The sequence below is a fragment of the Cariama cristata genome, unplaced genomic scaffold (assembly GCF_000690535.1).
Source record: "Cariama cristata isolate BGI_N322 unplaced genomic scaffold, ASM69053v1 scaffold20626, whole genome shotgun sequence".
NCBI lineage: Eukaryota > Metazoa > Chordata > Aves > Cariamiformes > Cariamidae > Cariama > Cariama cristata.
In genome coordinates this window covers 58,532-85,443 of record NW_009624239.1, presented here as the reverse complement: position 1 = coordinate 85,443, position 26,912 = coordinate 58,532, and the positions used below count along the sequence as shown (strand labels likewise).

The 26,912-nt window shown below is 38.7% G+C and overlaps 1 protein-coding gene across 1 annotated transcript in view; it reads left to right on the top strand.

Annotated features, from left to right (window-relative positions):
* Nucleotides 1-283: 283 nt before the first annotated feature.
* Nucleotides 284-26,912, top strand: part of MYBPC1 (myosin binding protein C, slow type) — a gene marked incomplete at its 3' end in the record, with an annotated part of 79,963 nt that continues 53,334 nt past the window's right edge. The window contains exon 1 of the mRNA XM_009703107.1: nucleotides 284-308. Coding sequence (XP_009701409.1) covers nucleotides 284-308 — 25 coding nt within the window. The remainder of the gene's footprint in view (nucleotides 309-26,912) is intronic.

Here is a 26,912-nt window from a genome sequence, read left to right as displayed (position 1 = left end):
CATGCAATGCAGCAGAGATTCCTTCCAAAAGCCAAGGGAGCAGAGGCTGCAGACAACAGATGTGAGAGGGGTTCCCATAACTGTCAATTTTCAAAGTGTTTGCATTGAAAAGAGAGGAGGTGCTATTTCAATTGATATTTCAGTCGCAGTATATAAAGCAGAGGAATTCTTCTTACCCTCTGCTTGTCATACTGATCTGCGTACTCTCTCAGCTGGACTTGGGGCTACCAGTTACTGCATCTGAAAGGCTGAAACTCACTGGGAATAAAGAATTCTTGTAACAATGCCGGAACCCACCAAGAAAGATGGTAAGTATAACAAATATTACCTGAATGTTTCTGAATTACAGGAATTATGAGTACGCACACATGCAAAACCTTTTTTAGACCATCTTGCATATTTCAACAACAAATAATATCTAAGAGTGATAGCTGTGTAACATCATTATATCATTACAGATCACCGATCCTTTCAAACTAAGAAATTACTTTCAGGTAGGGGTATAGCACAAAACTGTTTTGACCTCCAACCATTTTAGAGAATAAACAATGGCTTTGCAGAGATATTGAGAAACTACTTGATGGGACAAATGCTACGTTCACTTTTTAAAGACTGCACGTTTTTGGTAGTGCAATTAGTGGTTTCTTTATAGCTAAGATATCTAGACTCTGGAAAACAGGGAATAAGCATTTCTTATGATTTAAAAAGTCACCATATTGATATTTTTTAATAGTTTTATAAATTATTAAATAGAAAAGATGTGTTCATGAAGCAGTTTCAAGATTCTGATGAAAATCTATTTTATAAGTCTAATGCATAAGTGAAGAATGTAGTTAAGTTTTTCTGTACGGGTCAAAATGGAATGATACATTTTGCCACAATACAGAAATTATTATTTTATGTTTCAGAAGGACAGTTAAAGACCGGTAATACTGGCTGGTTTTGTGGTACTATTAAGTTCATAGCAAAGAAACTGAGTATGTAGTCTGCTAGCGAGATACAGAATTGTCCGTTGGAGACTGTCCAAACAGGCATAAAATGTTCAGGGTTTATTAATTCATAGCTTATTAAAAGCTAGCATTTATTTTTTACTATTTTGAAATTTAAGATAAATAATCTTCTAATATTTACATTACTTCTATAGACCTTCTTTTCTTTTTCTTTCAAATTTAGATGTTTTGGTAAGAATTTGCGATTATTGTTTAGCATTGACAATATACATAGCTTCTGCAAAGCCATAAATGTGCAAACTATATATGCTTTGCAAGTGTTGGCAAACAAGAGATATACAGACAGGTTCTCTAACGCATTCTCAAATGCAAAACTGAGTTTAATCTTAAAGGTAATCTTGTGGAAAGTATAGAAGTCATTAAATAGCATTTACTTCCCATCAGTTCTGAAAGATGTGATAGGCCTATGTGTGTAGTTTGAATGAGTACATTTGATTTAACCCTGACCTATCAATAGCATTTGCCTTATTGTAAAAGTCTTTTTGAAATATTTTCTGGTTTTGTGGGAGGCAAGAGCAAAGCAACTATGAGGAGCATTATGGAGCTTCAGCACCTTGTTGGGTTGGGGGCATACAAAACCTAAATTTTTGCACAACTGAATCTTAAGCAAGTAGTGTTGACAGACCAATGTGATCATTTTACTTACTGGCCCTCCTTAGTGCTCGAGGACAATGATGGATGAAGTATCCTTCTGAAAATAGCTACACCAAGTGCACGTATTAATACGAAAGCCTAATCCTCTATATCAAACCTAGAGCCAAGCCCCTTCTAGAGTGTCTTATTTGTAATTCAAATGATTTACACATGTATTAAGTGTCCTTTTTATTTGATCTGTTATTTGACTGGATATTACTCAGTTTAATCAGAATGCATTCTGTGGCTGCCAACTAAAAAAAACCCTAAAATATTTCTGCACTTTCAAAAGATATGTGCTTCGGAGAAAATCTGTTAGGAGGCTTATGTTTCTAAAGGTTATTATTTTGTTTAAGACTAGATTCGAAGATGTTCTTACAATGCAGTGATTACAAATGCAGCTCTGTGGTTGTGTTACAAAATAAGTTTAGCGACTCTGAACAGCATTTTATTTACGGTGGAATAAATGTGATTTTAGATGAGTCACTATTCAGGAACACAAAAAATATTGAAGCCTTCTGTCCTGATAGAGTTAGAGTTCACAGAATCATAGAATCATAGAATGGCTTGGTTAGAAGGGACCTTAAAGATCATCTAGTTCCAACCCCTGTCACAGGCAGGGACACCTTCCACTAGACCAGGTTGCTTAAAGACCCATCCAACCTGGCCTTGAACATTTCCAGGGATGGGGCATCCACAGCTTCTCTGGGCAACCTGTGCCAGTGCCTCAACACTCTCACGATGAAGAATTTCTTCCTAACATCTAATATAAACCTTCCCTCTTCCAGTTTAAAGCCATTGCCCCTTGTCTTATCACTCCACGCCTTTGTAAAAAAGTCCCTCCCCAGCTTCCTTGTAGGCCCCTTTAGTTACTGGAATGCTGATATAAGGCCTCCCTGGAGCCTTCTCTTCTCCAGGCTGAACAACCCTGACTATCTCAGCCTGTCTTCATAGCAGACATGCTCCAGCCCTCGGATCATCTTCATGGCCTCCTCTGGACTCGCTCCAACAGGTCCATGGTCTTCTTGTGCTGGGGGCCACAAGCTGAAGGCAGTACTGCAGGGAGTCTCACCAGAGCAGAGTAGAGGGGAACAATCCCCTCCCTCGACCTGCTGGTCATGCTGCTTGCGATGCAGCCCAGGGTACGGTTGGCTTTCTGGGCTGTGAGCACACATTGCCGGGTCATGTTGAGCTTCTCATCAACCAAGACCCCCAAGAGCTTCTCCTCAGGGCTGCTCTCAATCTATTCTTTGCCCAGCTTGTATTTGTGCTTGGGATGAGTTCACGAGTAGTAAAGAGCTCTGGGAAAGTGATAAATACAGGTTGTATGCCTCGTTGTTCCTCATTGCACCCAGCTTATTTGCAGCCAGTAGATCAGGGTGATAACAGGTCTATTTTATTGTACCTTATTGTTCCTAAAGATTTTTCATTGATCAAGAACTCACCTGAACTGGTGGCAGTAAGTAAGTACTTACTTACTTAAGTAAGTACAAGTACTTACTATATTAGTGGCAGGAGTATTTGGTACCAATAATAGAACAATACCACTGCTACTACCCGTACTAGCTCTACCAGTAAGAATTCAGAACCTCACATGCCCATCAAATGCCTGTTCTCAAGGTAATTTCCAAGGTGTGAAGGATTGAAGGTTACGAATTAATGAAGGTGAACTTTGGAGTGACTACATTCTGAAAGGTACCACTGGAAGGACTTTCTGAGAAACCTTTGGGGAACTTGTTGGCAGACTGCAATACAAAGCAGAGGAAAAAAAGAAGCTTAAAGCTTCTGCATCCCATGGGCACCTAAGTGGTATTCTTCTGACATTTCCAAAATAAGCAATCTACATGATCCCATACTCCTTATTCTCATAGATCCTGCCAGTTAAAAACAGCACACAGAAGAGCAAGCAGCTGAGAAATCAGAAACTGGCTAACACTTGAATGTTAAGAAAATCTCAGCTTTGCATGTTTTTGTCACTGCAGTCTCTGAAGTACACAGCTAGATTTTCCAGAGGCAGTGCTGTAGCAAGCTCCTAGGCTTTTTTTCCAGGCCAAATGCTCTTTGAACTATTTTAAGATTATTAGATTACCAAAGTGAGAAATTTCCTGACTTGGTGAGAGCGTAGCCTCACAATGTGCTCTTAACAAACAGGATCACCAAATTAAACACACCACTCAGCTTAGAGAAGGTTGCTGGAGCGCTTCAGCCTGATGGAATTTGTCACTGTAGAAACGAGCTTCCATGACTAATGATTTAAGGCCTTTATTGTACTCCTAAAATGTTGAAGTCCTATATATTACATCAGCTGTGGCTTCTTTGGAGTATATGATCATGCTGTTGTAAGATAGTTTTGTCTTAGCCTGTTCAAAATTTCATATTCGCAAGGTGAAGTTTACATCAATAGCTTAACTGATTCTAGTGGATGACTATGAAAGGACTGTGATGCCAAAGACCTTCACTAACGCATTTAAATTTAATGGCCTTTAGTTTTCCTAGTGACTAATAAAATAATGCTCCTTTATATAATTACTTCCTATAATTTATTGTAATCACTCGGTCAATCTTTCCTCTCCCTCCTTTTCTTTAACCAATATTCATAATATGAGCTACCCATTAATTAGGTGCCCTCTTAAACTGTCACAGGCCATGGCATTTTGATATGCTTTTGTAAAAGTGCCAAGTCTCTCAAGAGCAACGGTTTCAAACTATTTGTGGGCATCATCCCACAGGGACAGGTGCAAGTCAGTCCCCAGTAGGCAGCTCTGTAAATTTGCCTTATTTATTCTCCCCAATCTAGGAAATAACTCATGGCCATGAGTTAAGCAACCATTCCAAATTTTACACCAAAGCATTTATCAACTGTCTGCCAACTTCATTTTCTAAGGGTTTGGCAAGCTCCGCTTGAATACTGCCTGAAGCATCCACATATTGGCAAGGAATCAAAATTAAAAAATCAGTGTGTCTACAGTGTTTTAGTAAAACTTTTTTTGATCTATAAACAACATAGATGTAAAAGTTGCAGAGAAAACTGTGTGTATACACTGTCTTTTAGAAGGACAGTCTCTAAAACATGAAACAATTTGTGAAAAGGAGGTAAACAGACATGTCAGTAGAGGCTGCTTTGGAGATACGGTAACACTGTTCTCTCTGCAGAAGTCTGGTTGAAACAGCCTTTACTTCTATTGCCTTTTAAATATGACTGGTTTTGTTTCATTCTGTGATTCTTCTATAATTATATTTGCATTATATTTATAATATTTAAAATGATACCACAGTCTGGTGTATCAAGATAATAGGCACTGTCAAGCAAGTCAGCTAGTCATATAAATCATATAAGGAGACATGTAGAGCAGCATTCCAGTGGGAAATCAATCTCAGTATCAAGATTGGATAAGAGTTAATTAAAGTCAGATTTCTTTTAATATCATGTTTTCAAGGCTAGACAATTTTTGAGAGGAGATAAAGAAGTTAAATAGAAATTCTGCTTCGGTATATGGATTTAGCTTGTGTCAAAATTAACACCACTGATGGGAAGTTTTCCTGAAAATTCAAGAACCCGGCATGTGAACATTGTATAGCATTGCTTACAGCTTTCCATGCAGAAGATTGGACCCATATAATCGTTTTATTATGGCACCAAACTGGGTAGTGCAGCTGCTGCTGTCCTTGCTGCATAAATACATGCTTCAGTGAGGCAAAAGAAAAGCATACAGACATTCATCTTCTGCCATCATTATTGCCCTTCTGCAGGACTAACTGTAAAACACATTCTCATTATTTCTAACTACCTTCATTCTGGAGCCAAATCACACTCAAAGTCAGGCCCATATATATAATTTGCAAGCATGTACTAAAGTCACAGGTAAATGAGTTTTGGTAGATGAGGCAAGGAGGAAACCCTAACCTCTTATCTCATTTTCGCTCTCCATTTTTTAGAAAGTTTCTCTTCATCACCTCTAGCTAATAAACTTAAAGCCCTCACAAATGGAAAGCAAACTTACGCCTAAGTTGTAATTAGATCTGTTAGGGTGGGCCACGCTCCTGTTCTGAGCCCTATAGAGCAGCGTCCTCCTGCATAGATCTTGTTGCACGCTGGGAATTGAGTTGCTCTTAGACTGTCTTTGCCCTCCCATTGCTAATTTCTAAGTGTCACTCCCACACTTCCTTTTGAGATACCAGAGCATCTCAGATTTATTCTTTGACCTTCTGCCTCCACTGCTCCTAAGACTACTTTTCCAGTCAGATTAATTTGAAAAAACTCTACACTGGCAAAGAAAAATCCCCAAACTTCATTTATTTTGGAGTTTTTATGGTTTGTTTTATTATGGTGTAAATTGAAGGAACTATATCGATGGGGTTTTTTTCCTGTTCAATGCATTGATTTTATTTTAATACTAGTGTAGGAAGATAATGCAAGACTGATCTGGCTTACTATTGCTCTTATTTGAGTTGAAAAGTTCATCCACCCTGTGCAAAAAGCAGTGTATCTACGCACAGGAGAAATATTTAATATTGTCACACTAAAACAAAAGAACTCACTGAATTTTGGGAGGAAAATAGGGAACAGTCTTTCAGCAGACCAGAGGGTGCTTTGTACTTGGCAAAACTGAAATTAGCAAATGCTGCCTTTGTGCCTCCCTATGCTGCACCTGTTGGGAAGATAAATAAAGGACTGCCCAGTTCTTTCCCCTCATACCTCCTAAATATATCACTTTAAGAGAGCTTTAAAAAAAACCCAAACATGCTACAGTACCCTTCTGTTCCATGAAAAACTGGATGAGCTTCTTCATATTAGTTTCGAGGATCTACCAAACAAGATGGAAAGGTCTGTGGTCGCACAGCAAAAAAATAAGAGAGAACTGGGGAGACTTCAGTTATCAAAACATTAGTAGCTGCCACACACAGTAAGGGTCCTTGGAAAATATGTTGCACAATATATTTCATGTTTCATGAGGAGACATCCAGAGGGTTTCTTGAAGTGGAAGAGCAAATGAAGTTTGAAAATAAATTACCTGGGGAAATTTCCCTTGGCATAGGGCCAAATACTAGACTTGTCACTCGGGGAAAATGCAGAGATTCCACTAAATTAGCCGTTCTAATTTAATAATTGCTCTAGAGTGAGAGGAAAAAGGTTATTCTCATCCAGACACTAATGTGGCTCTGAAGACTCCAAAGAGAGGTTTCTCTTTTTCACTGCTGTTAGAGAACGAACATTTGAAACCATTTTTCCATCATTCACTAGTGGAGTTTGATGCACTTTATGACCACCAGGAGATTTTATTCTTTTGCTTTGAAGAGTTGTAGGTATTTTAAGAGCTAGGGAAGAGGGGACTGATCTGACATGAATGTCCATGTTAGTTCTTTGAAAATTTTGGTAAGTTTGCAACCATAAAAAATCCATAATGGTCTTTACACTGCCACGGAAGATCTCTGGGTTAGGAACCAGATACCCAAATGGAAGTGTGTGCAAGTGAACTGAGTGTCCCCACTCCCACTAGAGTGACGGACAGCAGGGTCATTACAGTCAGTGGAGCCCAGACTGCTGCTCAGCTGACTAGCCAGCAGTTGCCTAAATGTAGGTGCCTACTGCCATATGAGACACTCTAGGATACACAGAATACCCATTTGGGGCTTGCAGATATGACTTAGGACCTATGGGAGATCTGCAACACCGTGAAGCAGCAGCTAGAAACCAGAAGGGTATGCTACAGCATCTGAATGTCATTGACCACTTCTGTTTAAGAAAATTAATTGAGCCATAAGCAGCTATTTTACGGTGAATGAAAATCTAATTCCATTGGTTATAATGGTAGCTTGGACTTGTAGCTCACACCGTAGCCACATTCAAATGTCCCCCTTTTTTCTGAGTACCTTAACAATAGGGTTGCAGAGTTATTCTGTATAACTTGTTTAATTAGTGTTTAAAGATTTTCTGCAATGGGTAGTTTTTATAAGAAGACAAGGAAAGAGTTCCACTCCAGGATTATTTGCACGTGATACTTGGATGCTGTCCCTCAATAAATGAGGGAGTACACTGGGCCTAGGTTTGCTTGAGCAGAGGAGAGTCCAACCTTCTGTAATCTGCTGGGTGCACTGATAAAAACAATAAAAAAAAAAAACAAGAAAAGGTGCCACTACCATTTTTTTGTTATCTGAGAGATCCAGCTTGTTTTACATGCTTTATTTTTTATAAGAAGGAGTCAATATATTTTATTTCATGGCTAAGCTGAGTGTTTAAATCAACTCAAAATTAAATTTCTTTTTTGCATCAATGAGAGGAAACAGAAAGCTGCATTGCTGTTCAAATCAATACTAATTCCTCTTCTTCCTTTCTACTCTAGCTTACTCTCACTTCCTCCAACAGCTTTATGCTGTTGGATGAATGACTGGTTACATTAAGGACATTTGTAGCTATGAGTAACAAGCGCTTTTTAAGTCAAATAATAAAGCATTTCTGAATAGTCTACAATGTGTTCAACAAAACACATGTAGATTTAGGAATCTCCATGAATTCTTATTTCTGGAATTTACTGTCGCTCTTTGGTCAGGTGTGGTTTGAGCTCCTTGAACTACCAGGTGGTTCAGCCAAGATGAAGATGTTTGCAGAAGAGAGTGAATTAGAGTTAAAATCCAGATCTGTGTCCAACAAGATTTTATGTCCTAGGAAGCTGTTCTAGCAAGGGTGCTTTGGTAAAAGTTTCAGTCAATCTTCACTGCTTCCTGAGATGCCGTAGGGACAGAAAGAAAGTTACTGTGCATTCAAGAAATATGAAGATATTCTGCTCAGAAACCTCTCAGAACCCTAAAAAATGCAGCATTCACCAAATGGAGTCGTTTCTCTCTGGCTTTCCTTCCCCATTACCTATGTCTGTATTGCTAGTGGCATCTCCACACAGAAGTCAGCAGGATCCAGGCTAAGTGGTGCAAGATGTTTTACATCCACATGGCTTAGAAGTGCCTCTTCTGAAGAAGATCAACCACATCCACAATCCTGTCCTGCTTGGCCAAGCGTCTTTATGTGTATTTTCAGCTCAAAGCGCCAAAATAACCTGTGGCCTCTGCTGCAGTTAGCCATGGTGGTGTTATGCCCTGCTCTCTGGTAGTGCTAGATGGGGGTTAATTTAGGACATTAGACCTCCTGGAGTAGTGTCGGAGGGCTGTTGAACAGAAAGTCAAATATGGCACAGACTCAGAAAAGTTCCAAAATTCTCAAAAATTCATCATCCTAAAAATCGCTCCGTACTCTGTCTTGGAGTAAAGTTGTTTATTTCAGGACAGACTCTTAAGAATATGATAACTTGCAGGTCAGTCAGTGCGTGTGACTTCCATGCAATGCAGAGAGTTGCAGTACCAGGGCGTGGGAGCATGGCTGGGTGACTCATTCCACAGTTCAGAGCCCCTCCATGTCCCTTCTCCATGTTCCCAAAAGTGTACAGACACTGCAGCAAGAAGGGAGTCCTGCTGTATCTTGCAGCAATGGAACATGTTCAAGAGGGTCATTGCTGTCCTGTCGCTGGAGATTAGGAAATATTTCTTACATAATTTGCTATCCCCTGGCCCTATTACTAATTGAAAACAGCATGTGATCTACTTCTTAGGGCAGTTGTCCTTATATGTGATGGCTCCAGCAAGTTATTTTGATCAGGTGATTATTACAAAAAGCTCCGTTCTAATTTAATTCTCTGTAGGATCAAATGGTGGTTTTAGTGAGCATCTGAAATTGTTGTTCAGTAGTACCATGCTGCTTCCTGAGAGGGATCTGTATTAAAATACACACTCATCACAACTTTGCAGGCTCAGAATAACTTCCTAATTTTGGTCATAAATGCCAAGAGTAGGTTGCAGTCACACACAGACACAGATGAAGATTCCCTTTTCATACAGATTTCTGTTTATAAATCTTAGCTCTGTGTGCGTAGACATAAATTGCAGAGACATTTGCTCCACTTCTTGTTGTTGAACCAACTGAATGGAACACATTAAGTAGAGGCTGAGCAAAAGCAACTCACAATCCAGCTCAAACGGTTACTTTATTCTTGAACAGGAGCCATGCTTTGCTCAGACAGCATGCAAACCCAGTCCGAAAGCCTATTCCAAATCTTGTCTTGTCTCAAAACCCTGAAGTTGTGATGAAATTAAACTGAATACAGATGCAGCTAAAAGTGAAAGAGACCCCAAATGAAAAGCTTACTGGTTTGGTGGATGAGATAGGTCTTACTCCTTCATACTCACCTACTCCAGTGTGCTAGTGGTCTAGAAAGTGCAGTAAGACATAGCTGTTGAACAGCTGCTGAATTCTAATCTTTGGGTATTTTTGTGTTCATTTTCATAACTTTCTGCTACAAGATCTTTTCTGTGCCAGAGAAATGCACAAATTATGGCCCCTAGCACCGGTTCCAATTGTTCTAGAAAGAAGAAAAACTTCCTGTTATCAGTCTGAGCTGATTGTGCTAGTGCAGTAGGGCCTTTCACTGTTTCCGGACCTGAAATGAAACATTTTAAACCATTTGCACACCTGAACGTACATAGCATTGCATTTCTGTCCTTTTTCAACAGCTTTATTATTTTCCAGTACCACTAAAGCATTGTTCCTAGCAAAAATTAGAGAAAACACTTATCTCTGGTGATGTGGAGAATATCTATGGCTAGAGATATCTAGGAACAGTCACATGAGAAATGCCATGCAGATGGAGTAATTAATTGACTAATAGCTTCTGAGTCTCGTGCTGGGATATTCACGTAGATAGAGATATACATACACACACTGTATCATGTTCGGTATCTTCTGTTTTTATAAGAACATAGTATCTAGGCCAAAAACCTTATTTTAGACCCAAAGAGGAGCGTAATACCAATTTGGCTGCCACTCCTCCACAGATGCAGACTTCAGTGAAGGCACAGAGGGTCAGATGCCTGGTGACATTTTTTCCATGGCATTCCCTCCAGCCTTACTAATCTTTCATCTAAGCTTTCCTTAGCCCTATTTTTAAAGGGGAAATCTGACCTCTGTCCTCTGCCCCTTTTCTTTGCCCTTGTTTTGCATTTCCATGTTTTGCAATGAAGGTTTCTCTCTTACCCAACAGCTTTTTTAGCTGGAGAGAAAGTATATTCAGTGACTGTTATTCGCAATAGCATCTCAAACGCATTTTGCTGTCATGCTGTGTAAGAGCTTTCTTTTATACATATCACTTACCGATTTATTGATGCAAACCCCCACCACCACCACCACCGCCCAGTTTGTCTGCAAACACCCTGCTGTGGTGTTTTCCCTAAAGGCAAAGTTAAGTGATTTTTTTAAAGTGAAGGCTTGTAATTCTCACAGTTATCTTCATTGCTGCAGAATGAGATCGAGAGGTAGAAAATGTAACAGTATTAACAGAGAGAGATGTATGTAATTTTGTATGCCTAACACCCACAAAGGGACATACGTGACTTTCATACATAAATATCGCTGCACAAGCCAGCAAGGATTTGCCTAGTGCCATAGGTCTCTGAGATCTTAGATCTCCTAAATTTTACCTACAGAAAAATCCTTTCTCTCCACATGTGCAAAATACTCCTAAAGGTTTTTCAATACAATGCTGAATTCCAGGCATCTGAGCAACAATAAATATTTATATGCAAACAAGCTTACAAAAAAAAAAAAAAAAAAGAAAACTCCCAAAGTCAATACATCGAATTCCCATTAAATAAATAAGTTTCTGAGATTTAGGGTAGATTCTGGTTCTTTTAGTGTTTAATATCAGCAATACTGCAACTCTGATACAAAGCTTTCCTGCCTTGCCAGTTATGTTTGGGTTTTTTTAAATTCTTCTCCAGACTTAATTACAAATCATCTTTGGCTGGCACGTAGTGGAACATCAGCACTCAGAGAAAGTAGCAGCCCCTGAATTTCATAGCCCATAAATTTGAGTTCCCCTTAGTAAACTAAGAAAGTGGATGCTACTTCCCTCTTTTTCATCTCGAGTGAGTTATTTTTCACAAGCCTGATGACTGAAATTAGCATTGGGTAAAAACTTCAGGTTGACATAAGTAATGGATTATACATGATAAACTACTTGAGAGGATCTCTAATCACCTATGAACCTGACAGCCCAGTGTCAGGGTCCCTGATTACAATCCCATTCTGTAAGGCATTGTCCCTCAAGAGGAGGCTGAGTATTGAAGTGCAGATGACAGGCGAGTCTGAAGGAAGTCTGAGAAGACTCTTCCCTCTTGAAAAGATCACAGACTATCAGATTATCTGTCACCCACTGTCAAATAGACTTGAAGCAAATGCTTTTCTTATTTGGTATTTGGACACAGTCGTGACAATGCTTAGACCCAGTTGTAGTACATATTACTTTGACAAAGAGCTGATAACAAGCTGATAAATTCAGTCCTGGGGAAATCCCAACACCTGCATGTTTGGTTTTGCCCTGACCCTCAAAGAAAAGTTGAAATTTCAAAAACTGTGGAATGGGAATACCAGCAGGTTTTCATTTTAAATTGTTGAAATATTTTAGTCTGAAATTCAGTAAAAATGAAACCTAACAGCATGTCTCAAATGCTTCCTTGTAATTTGTGGAAATAAATTAGATTGCAGGAATTCACATCACCACAGCTTTATGCTAACGCCCTCATTTCCCCCTAAGAGTCAAGCTCTCTAAGGGGAATGATTTCCCACTACCTGCACAAGCTCACATGGCTCTCGGGACTAACCTGAAGGCAATGAACAACAGGAGATGGAGTCCTTTGTGGTACTCACTCTGGTTAGGCAGAGCATCGGGTCCATAATGCGATTCCCATAAAAGAATACCACAATTGATTTCCTTGATTCAAAGAGAAATATTTCAGGATAGCTCAGCAAAACAACAGTGTTGGATTTGGGTTGAACAAGAGTGAAGACATTTTTCTAAATTAGGAAAATGCTTCCTGAGCTCTTTCGGAAATTATCTGGACTATCGGAAAAGAAGTTCTTCACTGGTTAAGTACTAGTCTCTTGAAATAACTGCCCTTTCAACTTTATTGCTGACTTTTATCCTATAATTAGAAGCACAACTGCCATTGAAAATATATCATTAAATTTGAGCAATAAATTACTGTCATTCCTGAGCAGCAGTTCTGTGTTTTATGAAGTTTTTAATCCAATCACCTGGTCCATTTTATTATGTTTTGCAGCTTTCAGAAAGGAGGATAGCATTACTCAGTGTACTGTTATCTCTGATATCATGTTGTGGACTCTTTTGCTTTCATTTTTCCCTCGAGAACCTCTTGAACTAAATGAAAATATTTCCTTCCAGAGAAAAATTATTAACAAACTATTGCAAGGAAGGATAGGAAACTGAGAACAAAGTCTATCTATTGTCATCCTTTTTTCACACAAGATCAAATTTTATGATAAGTGAGTTAATTGATTTCAGTAAATACATAACAAAGATTAATTAGATTTGGGTTATTTAAAACAAGAATTTCACTTGGCTGGGCTAGGAGTCATTTTGAAAACTTGATTTCTCATTAGCCCCTGCTGCCAAAAAATCATATTATTTTACAGGCAATTTAACACATTAAAAGTGTGTTGCAACATTTAGTGAATCTAAAGAAATCAAAACTGTGCTGTGCTCATGCATTTTGTGTTTATGCAGAAAAGACTCTCTCCTGAACACTGCAACTAACAAAACCTGGCTCTCTATGGCTGTGTGCCTTTTGTCCCTGCAAATACTAAAACACAGATCACTGAATTTTGACCTGTGAGCCGGATCACTAACTTTTAACCCCAGACGAGGCTCAGACCTGCTCCGAGCCCTCCCGGCTCTCTGGAAACCGCAGCCACAGCTGGGGCCGGGAACCCCGACGGCAAAGGGGGGGGGCACGGGCAACGCCGTCGGCCAGCAGCGCCCCCTAGGGGCCGCGAGCGGCTGTAAGACGGACCGCCAGGTTTAGGCGGGAAGCGTCAACCTCTTCACAGACCTCAGTGGGACCTTTTTAACATACACCGTAAAAAATGCAGAGTGAATACTCGCAGCTGAACTGTAGTATGGTGTGAGTGGTTCTGCAGAGCTTCCGCCACACCTACAGCTCTTTTTTTTTAATACAGCAGAAGAGAGACACCTGTGCTAACTGCCGAGACTAAGCAAAGCTACTGCTTTCAGGTATGAAACGGCACAGGTAAATCTATGAGGTTGTGAAATCCAGATCAGGTGTTTCAGGACTGTTTTATTGTTGGTTTTACAACGTAAAAGTAGGAACACTGCTTCTGTCCTTTAGACATAAGCACCCATCGCGTTGGCAACGTTTACGCAGGCAGTTTTCTCCTTCCCCTCTTTAACTGGAGCCAGACCCAGGCAGCACGTCCTGTGAACCACGTTAAAGAACGGCTCAGGTGATTGCGAACAGGTAGGTGTTACAGAATTTCAGCAGTAGGGAATCGTTTCAGACTTACAGTAAATTGGGCGTATGTAAACTCAGATGGTGCCATAATACAGGGAAGTTTTAGACTTTCTATTGTTGAGCTACCATTTCTAGGAAGAAGTTGACTCTGGGCGGAATTTTCACAGTTTTCACTATGCCAATATTATGGGGAAATGGCCTACTCAGAATTTTTTCAGTGATGTTTGGGATTGTATACACCTCATTTTATAACAAGTTTTGCAATGATAGTTCAAAATAAAATGCTTTTATTTCCAAACATGGAAATAAAACATAACACGTCAAAATGTGGAATCAAAGATAAATCAATATAGCCACAAACAGACTCAGCCCTGGAGAATTTTTCAATGGCTTTGCAGGTACAGCTGTGCTGACAAAGTCTTCTCGTAAAGGTATAGTTATGATGGCAAACTGAATTACCTTACCAGCACGTCACTTTGGTAAACACTATAACACATTTCAGTAAAATCCTTTTGCCACATAGATGGTGTAACCAGCAAAACTTGGCCTACAAGATTTTGCAGAATAGATAGCATCACAAAATTTCAGCTTTGGAGGTTAAAAAAAAGTGTTGTTTTTTTTTTAAATGATGGAATAAGTTAGAAATCTGCAATTGTGAAAAGCTCAATGGAAATATATTTAGTAAAAAAATTTCAACTAATTGTGGCCTTCAAATTGTGGTCTGCTGCTAGTCTGTCATCTGTGAGAATGAAGCATGAATACTTTTTTTCTCTTAGATGCACAAGTGCTCAGGAACTAACTTTTATGAATTAATTTCTTTGCTATAAAGTAAGAGAAGAAAGATACAATGGAAATACAAATGGAATTTAATTACTCCACATTCGTGCCTTGTGGCTGAGTAGGTTAAAAATGAGTTTGAGAATGCATGGGAACTTGATAACTAGACTAAAGCCACCAAATTTAGCTTTATTTATCTATTTTAAATACTGTCAACGCTTGGCAGCCTTCTAGTTCCCAGTTACAGTACATATGCAACTTCAAGACTGCCAAGGAAGTCTTGCACCATCTGATGAAGGTGCTGATGGCTGATAGTGCTGACTGTTCCTACCTACCAGAAATTAAATATGAGGAGTTTTAATGCATGGGTGACATAGTCCTTTACCGGACAGTCTACTTGCACAAACTTAGGAGAATATACATATGTAAACATACATTTTATTAAAGTAATCACTTTTGTTCAAGGTCATGGTTACAGTGTTCTTTAGAGATTAACTCCTATATGAAAACAAAGTTCTCATAAGAAATGAGAAAGATGTGGAAACTTACATATGATCAGATTTGATTTAATACCATCATTTTAGAAAAATGGGAACTGCAAGGAAACCACACTAAACAAGCAATGGTTGCATTATGTACTTCCATAATTATGGATGCCAATGAAGACAAAATCTGGAGTCACCAATTACACTGCAGCTCCTTAAGTGGATCTATAAACTATTTCTTTGGTGTCTAATCCATTCCATAGAATTCACTATTACTAGACTTTTGCTCCAACTGTTCATTTTTTCAGTACTTAAGTCAGGGAACATCCTGCATTCATCATATGATGGTTTGATTGGATCCTGTGGCCCATAAAATCCTTTATAATTGGAAGTATTTAGATTATTCCTGAAACAGGAGTATTGTAGGTGAGATTATATGCTGGGACTAATTATTATCCTTGGATTTGTTTTTTCCTACAAGCTGAAATTCATTAGGAACAGTTTTGAATCTTAATCATATGCAAAACTAAATTTTTAAGCAGACTCTTTGTTAAGTTTATTTCTTCTCCAGTCCATACCTGACAATGCACCACTGGATCATGATGCTTTTAATTGTTGGAATATAAAAATAATTTCAGCTTCAGTGAACACGCTGATTTGTTCACTTAGTTGCAATAAGAGACAATATTTAACCTAAGGTTGCTGTTTTAATGTCTAACCAGAAACAGTCACAGAGAGCCAAAACAGGCAGTCTCATCTGTCTACACCATCATTACAAGTGGAAACGGAAAATAGAAATACATTAATAAACTTATAAGTCTGGGTCCATCACACTGTTGGCCACAATAATAGTCATCTAGGCAGTCACAAAAGCACAACTGCTTATTCATTTCGTTTCTTTAGAACAACTTTTGCTCCCAGAACTTACAACTGAAGTCTGTTTATTATAGTTTCACAAAATCACAGACTTGTTGAGGTTGAAGGGACCTTTGGAGATCACCTAGTCCAACCCCTCTGCCAAAGCAGGTTCTCCTATAGGAGTTCACCTTTCTGTAGCTTTATTTTAAACATAACATAGAAAATGTCCATAGATACTCATTAAAAAGGTAATGATTTCTGCTGGTATTATAGTTTCCTGCTTCCACTCGGATTGGGAACTGTCTGCAGAAGTTGCACGCAAATCAGGTTATTTCTCAGTGGAGAAGTGAGACTCACGAGGCAGCCAGCAGGCTCTGCATGACTGTGCTCAGGTTTTGCAGAATGCTGAGTATTCTGCTTTTTATTTATAAGAACGGTATTTAATTCAATTTAAGCGCAAGTGAATGCATTAAGAGTGCTTTTATTGATTACAAATTACTTTGAATCAAGCCCTCTCTTTCCCAGCTCATTTAATCCGGGGTCTGCTAACAGTACTGTTTCCCAATGAAACAAGAGCTCATCATGCTCTGGTAATCTCTATAGTTTGTTGAGCAAGTTCCTGTCTTCCAAAAGAGAAGGCTATGACTTTTAATCACATCACTGATGCCACTGTGGCTGTGTACGGGCCTGGGTGAAGTGACCATAAAAAATGATCAAACCATTTTGAGCCATTTCTCTTCTTTAGAGCACTTTTTTTGCAGGGAACGTGAGTAACACTGAAAGGAAAATCTTTGCTGCTTTTCTCTGCTGATGATCTGGACATGAGGTCTGTCAAGCAATTTTTCCACATCCTTGGTCCTTCCCTGCTCGCCTATTTCAATGGAGCTCATGTGGCACAAGGGCAGTTCTGTCTGATGGGGGCCACACGCAGGGGACAATCCTTACACACAACAACTGCACAAGGGCTGGGGTGAGCCATGCTCTCTCCTTAAACTAGCATTTTGTCTATTTTTGTCTGACTAGCAGAGTCAGCACTTTAGGAATGCCTACGTAATAGTTATATTTGTCTGATCCCTTGAGGCTATGTCCGCAAGCTTAATCCACCTACTTAAATTTGACACAAGTTGACATTGACAGGTCTTTGTGACAAAAAGCATTAAGTGGCCTTCCTCGTGCTCTTTGACGTATGCAAGTCACTTTAATATGCTGCTGTTACACAGACAGATATCATACCTGTATCCATGATGATGCAGCTATAGTCCTGGTTTCCCTTTCAGATAAACGGGAGTAAGCCCTCTGGTCAGGCTGGGTGAGATCCTGAATCCCTTGGCTGTTCAGACCAGAGTCTTGGCTGGGCTATGACCAATCTATATCTAACTGCAGGGAGAAATTCGTGCAGGAGACTTTCCTCCTCCCTCTTGTGAATGTTCCAGCTCGGTGATGGTGAAATGCTATCTTTAGACTTTGTGCAAGCCCTGATTTAATGCTCAAGGTCATTTACTTTACCGAAGGGGGAAAAAAACCCAACTCTCTACTCATTTTCCAATATCATTGAGAGTTCCTAAGTCTATCCAAAACAAACCTGGTCATGAGTACAGAGTCGCAAGATGAGAAGGGTTACCCAGCCAGACCTCTTTCCCAGGATGCTTGCTGATAACCTGCAGCTCTCGAGTGGTCTGAACTGCAAGTTTCCAGAATACTTTGCTCCCAGCACATTAGTAGAGTAGGACCTGGAGACTGTTTTAGAACTGTCAGTGTGCCTCATTATGTTTACACTCCAATGTGAAAAGTAATATATATGATGTCAGGGAGTTTCTATGCCTCTTGCTGTCACAGAAGCCAGTGGAAGTGGGAATTTAAAGCTCTTCAAAACTGGCCACCACACATAAGCACCCTGCCAGTTCCCTGCCAAAGCTTCTTGTGGTTATTGCAGGTCGCATGTCAGTGCAGCCAGACCTAAAATGGAATTGAAATTTTAAATAATGATAGTCCCAATTTAACATGGTTCTTAAGCATTTCCATAACTTTAGCACATGGGTAATCTCATGGAACTTTTTAAAGCTTAGTTATCTATATGCATAGCAAGAGATTTTAAGTCTTATTTTATCTGAAAAACTGAATATAGCAAATGTGGAACAGTGATGGAAAATTGTTGGTAATGGGTCAAGTTGCATCTCCTGCTGATTTTCAGAAGTGTATGTATACATGTATAATTATAAATCACAAATAAAAATGTCTTGGCTCTAAGTGCTCGTATCTTATGTCAAACTGGATCCTGAATGGATCTCATGACATGGCTGAGGCATGAAAACATTTCTGAAGGTGTTATCTAAGTGACAGTTGTGCTTTCACTTTATTTGCTAGCTACGCTTCTTAATAGACTATCCTTTCTTAATAGCCATGTAGAAAGGATTGTTAAATTAATTCCTTTTCTTGCATGACACAACCCACTGAAATGCAACATTCTTCACTTCTTAAATAAAGAACTGCAAAGAGGAGACCATTACCTTTTGTGTTAGAAACTGTGAGGCAGAATTTAACTTTAGTTGCTTAGCAGAAGGCCCAGATGACATTTATGGCATCAATCCAGCCGTAATTGGACCTTCAACAGCCTCTTTCCCCTGTAGCTCAAGAGGCATCGTTACAACCCAGTGAAGAACACTTCTTCTCCCAAGGGGCTGAGGAATGCATGCTGGAGGCAACACTTTCTCCACCGCCAGCCCCCTTGACAATGCCTCAACAGAGCACCATATTAGGCAATGGGGCTGTCAGGAATGGCATCTGGGGACTCCAGCGAGCATGCCTCCTAGGGAAGGAGCACAACCATAAGCTGCTGGTTGAGTTCACAGAGCCCTTTCCTGGCTGACAAGCCTCTTGCAGAGGTCAGCCAGAGAGGGCTATCATTCTTTGGGGAGGTGGAAACTACTCGGTGCTATTAATGGTTTTTTTCCTGGCTGTCCTCAGGAATGGAACTGTAAGCCAAGCATGACCATGAAAGGGGTCACACATGGCCAAAAGATTATGTTGAAGTATCTCCCATGTATCTGCCACCCCCAGTGCCTGGAACTCTCCCCCTTCCTTTTTTCCTCCCATACCATACTTCAGGTCTCCCCTCTGAGCTCGGTTCTTGCCTCAGGTTTCCTAGCAATAGCCCAAACAGCCTCAAATTATGGTTTAGGAAAGAAACCACTGGCTTCTTGATCTGGCTTCAGCCACCATCCCGTCATAGAACTGCAGAATAGCTGAGGTTGGAGAGGACGTCTGGAGATTGTCTAGTCCGACCTCCCTTCTGGGAATGGGGTCAATTGGAGTAGGTTGCCCATGACATTGCTCAGCTTTTTAATATCTCCTTGTGTGTCTGGATGTATGAGATGAAGTTTAGACTATAAAAATAGTGTTACAGGTCTGGTCTGTGCTGTAGATTTTGGCTAACATCTGTGCCTACTGCTAGGTAAGACAGGACTGGAAAGATGTGTGATTTCTGACCAACAATACTGTGTGATTAAGCCATGCAATACATTTCAAAATGAATGGAAAACTCAAGGCAAGTCCCTCAAAAGGCTCATAAGCATTTCCTTTGAGCCTGGAAAATGCTTCGTTTGGTAAGCTTTTGTTTATAAATTTGTGGCTATTGCTGGTGAGCTAGGGAGAATTTTCTAATTCAGTGTTTGTAAGAATACTCCCTGTTTCTAACTACTAAATTTCAAAAAGACAATTATACCGTCAATAACTTTCTGTTATTACTTTCCCATGCAAGAAATAAACTTCCATGCCACAGAGATGTTATTTTATTCTCAGCGGAAGCAGTGAGAAATGTCATGGTAGTAAAGGGAATATGTTCTAAGATGTACTTTTTGGGGTGGAATTTTCATATTTTCATGTGAAAAAATTTCATATTTTCCTAGGCCACAAAATAAAACTTAGTATGTTAGTAATTAGACCAGAAAAAATAAATTGCTATGAACCTAAGTAACACTATTTTATTATTATCAGACTCTGTGTCTGTTGACGTTTAATATACATTCTCCCTTTTATTCCATATGGTGGGTGCTGTGACCAGAACGTTCAGCACTGAGATCTTTCACTGTAGCAAGGGATTCTCTTTGGACCCTCTACAAGGATTTGCTATAGTATCTACCTATGTGGCTGGAAGTTCCTCAACCATATCAAGTTCACACACTCAGTTTAAAATTATATTTGTACTAAAAGTATTCCTCCCTTTTAAATGTTAAATGGATTTATTAAGAATGAGAATTATGTTTAGTTATATTTAGACCTGAATGCAAAGGAATGACCTTACCAGCATTTCTGTGTGATAGAAATTGAAACTTTATTTCCTGAATATTACCTGAGGTGGGTCCCAAAGGTTAATACCCATAACATGACAAAGGTTAGTAAGAGCCATCTACTGTTACAGCAAGGATTTCAACCTTTTAAATCTTTGCTTGTTGCAAGTAGTTAAACTATAAGCCAATGCTCTGTCTCCAATAAATATTACTATTTTCAACCAGTCTAGAGTCCTAAGGCTATTACAGGTTGAAAATAAGCTTCCTTTAACATTTAAAAATAAATTTTATCTAGTCAATTTGTTCTTATGATTTTAGATCGGAGGACATGTCATCCCAAAAGGATAACATTTAAATAGGAAAAAAAAGCCTGGTTTCTGTATCACACATCTGAAAGGGAAGCGATTTAGATTAAAAACCATAACTGAAAGAAAGAAGAACTAAACATACAGTAGGTCCTATGCAGAGTAGCTAAGCTGATTTTTTTTTTTTTTTTTTTTTTTACTTTCTGCTTGCACTGAGCAGTGAACTCTAGATTTAATGGTGTGGTGAAAATAAGATAAAGGTCTCTGGATTCTCTGCGCATGATCCTCCTCAGATGATGGATCCATTACACTTCACAATTAAAGTAATATCTGATATTATTCCAATTGATGGAAAGGTTGTTTAAACATAGGATATCATCTAACAGAATCATATCAAGGTGGTAAGTTACACATTTAAGCATAAGTTCAAGACCGATTGACTTAAACAAATCAAACCCAAACTTGAAATTAAACTTGGATTCCGTGATATTCCAGAACTATCCTAAACTAGAATTGCCAAAAGGTCCTGAAATGCACTGGGGCCCTCCTATATAAACTAATATGAATACACGCGTTGCATGTCAGGGGGAGACCTTATCACTGTCTACAACTACTTGAAAGGAGGTTGTAGTGAGGTGGGGGTTGGTCTCTTTTCCTAAGTAACAAGAGATAGGACAAGAGGAAATGGCCTCACGTTGCGCCAGGGGAAATTTAGATTGGATTTTAGGAAAAAATTGTTTACTGAAAGGATTATCAAGCATTGGAACAGGCTGTCCAGGGAAGTGGTTGTTTCACCATCCTGGAAGTATTCAAAAGACGTGTTGATGCAGTGCTTAGGGACATGGTTTAGTGGTGGACTTTGCAGTGCTAGATTAACAGTTGGACTTGATGATCTTAAAGGTCTTTTCCAACCTAAATGAGTCTATGATTCCATGACTATTATACCTCTCCAGACTGAACAAGTTCAGTACCCTCTCTTCACAGAGCATAAGCTTTAGGAGTTTGACCATGTCACTCTGAAGATGCCATGTGTTGCATGTGTGAAAGCAAAAAAAACTTTGAGAACTGCATTGAAACACTAAATGAACCCAAACTGTGTCCAAGTTCAACAAGCATATATCAAATGTGTGAAAAATATTTGCTTTTACTTGAAGGTAAATATCTGTCTTCTTTCCTCATTTTTCAGAGACTGAAACTGAAAGTGCACCACCACCTCCAGGTTAGTGTGAAAAATGCTAATTTGTGCTGTAACACTAAGAACAGTTGCGTGAGACTAGATACTGCATAGCCATAATATGATTTGTGTTCGTTGTCACTTTGAAAATGAGAGGACAGTAAGAAAAGCAAGAAACCGTGCCCAGATAAGAGATTCTCACTTCACTTTGCTTAAATGTTGATTTTCCAGACTCTCAGACTCAGTTTTTGTTTGCGAGAGACTTATTGTTTGCGTAATCACGCAAATGTCCTTCAGGATACAGGAAAATGACGACTGCCTAAATTCTGTGGCTAAATTATGCTTTCTTCTTTGATGCTGAACAGCATCTAATTCCCTAAAGATTCCCTGTTATTTCTCCTCGAAGGTACACTGTGTGTAAAGTTTACAGAATCAAGCATGGGATTCATTTCACCTAATTTTAGCCATCTGAAGATTAGGTATCTTGTCTAAATTGTTCAACAGTACTCCACCTCTAAGCAACGGAGCAGATCCTGGGTCATACATACTCATCCAATGGGCATTTCCTGAATTACCTATCTAAAATGTCACTGGATGTCTATGTATAGGCAATTGCCCTGAGGAGTCTGATTGTCTACAGTGGAGTGGGTGAGTAACCTCCAGGAAGCCAAAGTTAGGTGAGGTGAAACTTATTCATAAGGACTAGAGTTTCAGGTAAAGCTGAAGCTCTGTGCAAAGCTGCTGCATTGTCTTTAGTAGGAGTTGGAAAGGTAGGCAAGCGTTTGCTTTGTGTGTTTGATTTGCATTGAGTAACTTGAGTTATATTCTCAGATGCTGGTTAATACATATATACATTATGCATGCCTAATTTAACCATTTGGTGATTTTTATTCTCTGTGTAGCTACCTAAACAGCAATACCAAAGAGAACAAATACTCTCCAGGTGTTAAACCTGCATTTACTTACAGTCTTGCCAACTGGCATTTTACGAGGCTGACTCAAGACATTTTTGTTTAAATTATATGCTCTTTCGTTAAAAAATTACGAAGTCTGGAGGTAGTAGTATTACTTGCCACAAGGAGTTTCATATTTAAATAACCTATATATAATTTTTATGTTAGGATGAACTCTTTCATATTGCATTTATTTGTAAGGAAAGTTAATTGATATTTCATTCATGACGGTTGTATTTTACTCAACCGTAAAATCTGTAGAGTTGATATTAAAGTAATTAATTTCAAAATATTCACAGAGGCTCTTATCTGATATACTTCATACTTGAATTTGTGTTCTTCATCAATCTTAGCTTTTAAGTAGAACTGAAATGAGAAACTACTTTTTGTAGACAGAAAGGAATAGCATCTTTGAAATGTTGTATTAAAAACATCTATTAACAATTTCAGGTAAATAACATCTTCTTCATTTCTACTTAAATACATGGTATTACATATGAAATCACTCCTATAACCCCCCTCCTTTTTGCCATACCTGTATTTCTTCTGTAAAACAAGTAGGGTGTCAGTAGGCCTTTATGGTTAGGCATAGACCAAACTGGGGTATTTCTAAGCTGGAAATACCGGTCACTTCTAGCTTCCTTCTGTCTGGCTCAAGATGCTGTCGTCTTGGATTACCAAGTGCTATCACACAAAGAGGGAAGTTGATTGTTCAAGAATCTAAATGCTATAACATATAAATAGTTAATTGGATATAATCAGCATCTTGAGCTACACCAGGAAATTTTTGGGAAGCCATTCTAAGAGCTCCTTCTAGATGTCAATGTCAAGCCACCAGGTTGGTATACTTAGCCCAGATGAGGGTTTCAAATGGGATTTAGACATGCTACCCCCTTCCAAGAACAGTGAGTCCTCCTAATTCAAGTTCCTAGCGGGAAAGGAAATTGTTGCTGCAGAAAAATTCCTGTTAAAAAGGAACAGGTTTGACCATCTGGCCAAGATGGACAACCTGACAAGCAGAGCTTGGAAGTTTAGGGAATCCAGACAGAAGCATCCGGGATTCTGTCACGCTTCCAGAATATGGTCTTGTCCTTTGAAATTTCAAATTTTATTTTCATAGTTACCATGGCTATGCACATGTGAACAAGAAATCAGGATAATCATATCAACTGGCTCTTGCAGATGTTTCCTCCATGGCACAAAAGTTATCTTAGCTCCATCTTAACAATGTTAGCCCATTGGCCTTCATCCAAACCCATGTTCTAGCAGGCAGTTGACAGGTAAGTTTGCCACAGAAAGTCATTGTTCACAGGCAATAGAATATTGAGTGCTTACACCTTGAAGACAACAAAATGCCTATGATTTGACAAGTCTGCAAACTGAATGAGATAGGAAACCAAAGAGAATAGGAATCCTATCAAATCCTGAAAGCATAGAAATTTTGTTGAAAATACAGTCCAAGTTTTCTTATACATGTGAGGTCAAAGATAATTTGCATTCACCTCCTTGGAGTAAAGGACAAGCTGGCAACTCTTCTGATCAAGAAAACTAAAACCAAATAGCCTAAGAAAGATTATGATGATAATGATGAAGATGATGATAAAGAATTAAGAACATCCTCAATACAGTCTTTCTGTGGTGCACTTTGTCTTAAGGATAAACCAATTAGGGTGATGGAGCTCTGGATACCATTAATATTTGGCAGTATCTCATGTCTGATCCAATTCCATTCAAATTAACAATGACAGGTAACTCAAAGGCTTTTGTAAATAAGCCCAAGAACAAGAGACTAACAATTATTACTTCTAAAAAACCCAGTATTTTTCTTCCACTGAGTACAGGAACAACAATCTTATACAAATCATTCAAAACATAGAAAATGCATTGATATGCACAGAGTTGTAAAATGCTTTATGGGATTAAAACTGTATATTACATATGCACGTATATCAATAAATTTTATTTTTGGTTTTTCAATACTAGCAGAACCTAGAATATTGTTGTCTTTTTTAATGCTGTGTAAGTTTTTCTTTTTACTTTAAGATCCTCTCAAAAATATACTTGTACTTCCTACACAGAACAAAAAACACCACAGGAAGGTGGAACTGGAAAAGGTAAAGGTGAGTCTGAAGTCATATTTTAAAAATGAGCAGTAAAGAGAACATTCCTAAATGCTGTTCTGATGCTGGATTGTGTGAGCTTTAATTCAGAATTTTGGTGCCAAATTTCAGAAGTGTGTTGTGAAGCTTCCTGGATCTTTTTTCTGCATGACTTATCCAGCACAAGGAGATGATGATACTTATGATTATCTTCAAAAATTCTGCAAAGACGACTGACACTTTAGCAACAGTATTTATATAGATTGTTTAATTAATAGATCAAATTTCAAGTGATTTGCATGAATAGAAAGCCATGTTTAAGTAAGCCTGGATGTTGACACTGACCAAGCTTGCTAAAACTCAGACACTCAGATTGGTAGCTTTTAAACAAAGCGGACAATCTCTTGCTGTCATTCTAAGCTGTTTCTATTCTACCACAGAAACTTGACATTGCATGTTTTACCTTTCAGCAAAGTCCAATAGATTTTTGAATCTGAAGAAAGAAATCACACATTCATCTCTGTCTTCATTGGGAGCACAGCAGTTGAGCTCATTAGAAGCTCTGAAAAATATCTTTGAGAACTGTCTGCTGTGAAGAAACACATAACTGTTCCACTAGCAATGCATGTAAAAATTAGCTCCATTTTTAATATATATTTTTGTGCCACTGAGATTAGCCACCAGCTGTGTTGCAATTCTTCCGGTTACGAAGATACATTTTGAGGGAACCGGACCAAATTCTGCTCCTTTTTGTACTGCTTGCCAAAGTAGAATTCAAACAGCTCATCAGCTTATTTTGAAATGAATAATCTTTTTTTTTCTTCATTCTGATAGAAGGCTAAACCAGACGAAAACATACTTACAACTGATGCAATGCTTGCTTTTCATTTGGCACGGTTATGTTTTTTCATGGCAAATCAAGAAATGGCTTGCTTGAATATGTATTCTGGCTTTTGGTCTATTCCAGACAAAATCTTGCCTTTTAGACAGACTGGATGCATACTTGATACTTGAAGATTTATTTGGCAAGGCTGTGCATGGCTATTTTTCTCAGCAAAGTCAGAATATAAACACGGAGAGTGTGTGATTCAAGTACCCTTATGAAAATAAAAATGCTGAACCAGGATTCAGTGCATGTTATTTTGCCAGCTGTCTTTGCATTGAGCAATTATTTTGACACACAAAATTTTATATGAGTAATCAAATCTGTCATCTTGGTAATGGAAACACAATTCAGGAAAAATTTGCATGCCTAAAGATAGGAAAAAAGATGAAGGCCTTGCCTCAAGCTATTCCAGCAGTTAGTTCTGCTTGCTTTAGTTTTGATACGAGAGAAATGTTTGTTCTGAACTGAACATGAATGGTGTTTTCCCCACTGCTGACAAGTCTACATTTTACTGAATAAAAAAGACAACACGGTAGGTATCTTATCAAATACTTCTATTATCTTTTTATACTTTATTATGCTTTTGTTTTGAATTTAGTGAAGAACACAGGTGTTTCCTAAGGGGAAAAGTGCTTTCTTGGTGCTAACCCTGCCTAGGACGATTTTGCTACCAAAATGAATTGCTGGAGGTCCCACTACGGGAAGTGTTTCCAGTTTCAGTCCATGGTGGCAGCCGCCACCTCAGTAAGAATTCCAGTGAAAATTTGAATACTAATATGTAGAAAGAATGATCTTCTTCCATGCTCCAGTGAAACTGTCACCTCTGCAAAGCAATGTAGATGTCATTGCCAGACACTTGGTAGTAATTTTTTTTTAATTAGGTACGCTGCAATTGTTCCTATCAGCTCCTGTTTTGTCACAGAGTATCACCAAGTAAGGGAAAGTATATTTTTTTAGAGTGATTCCTTCATGTTTGTCTGCCAGAAGAAAATCTTTATAATGGTGAGCATAATTCACAAAATGGGAAAAGGTGACATTTTTCCAATTTGTCCAAAATAATTTACTCTAGAAAACGAG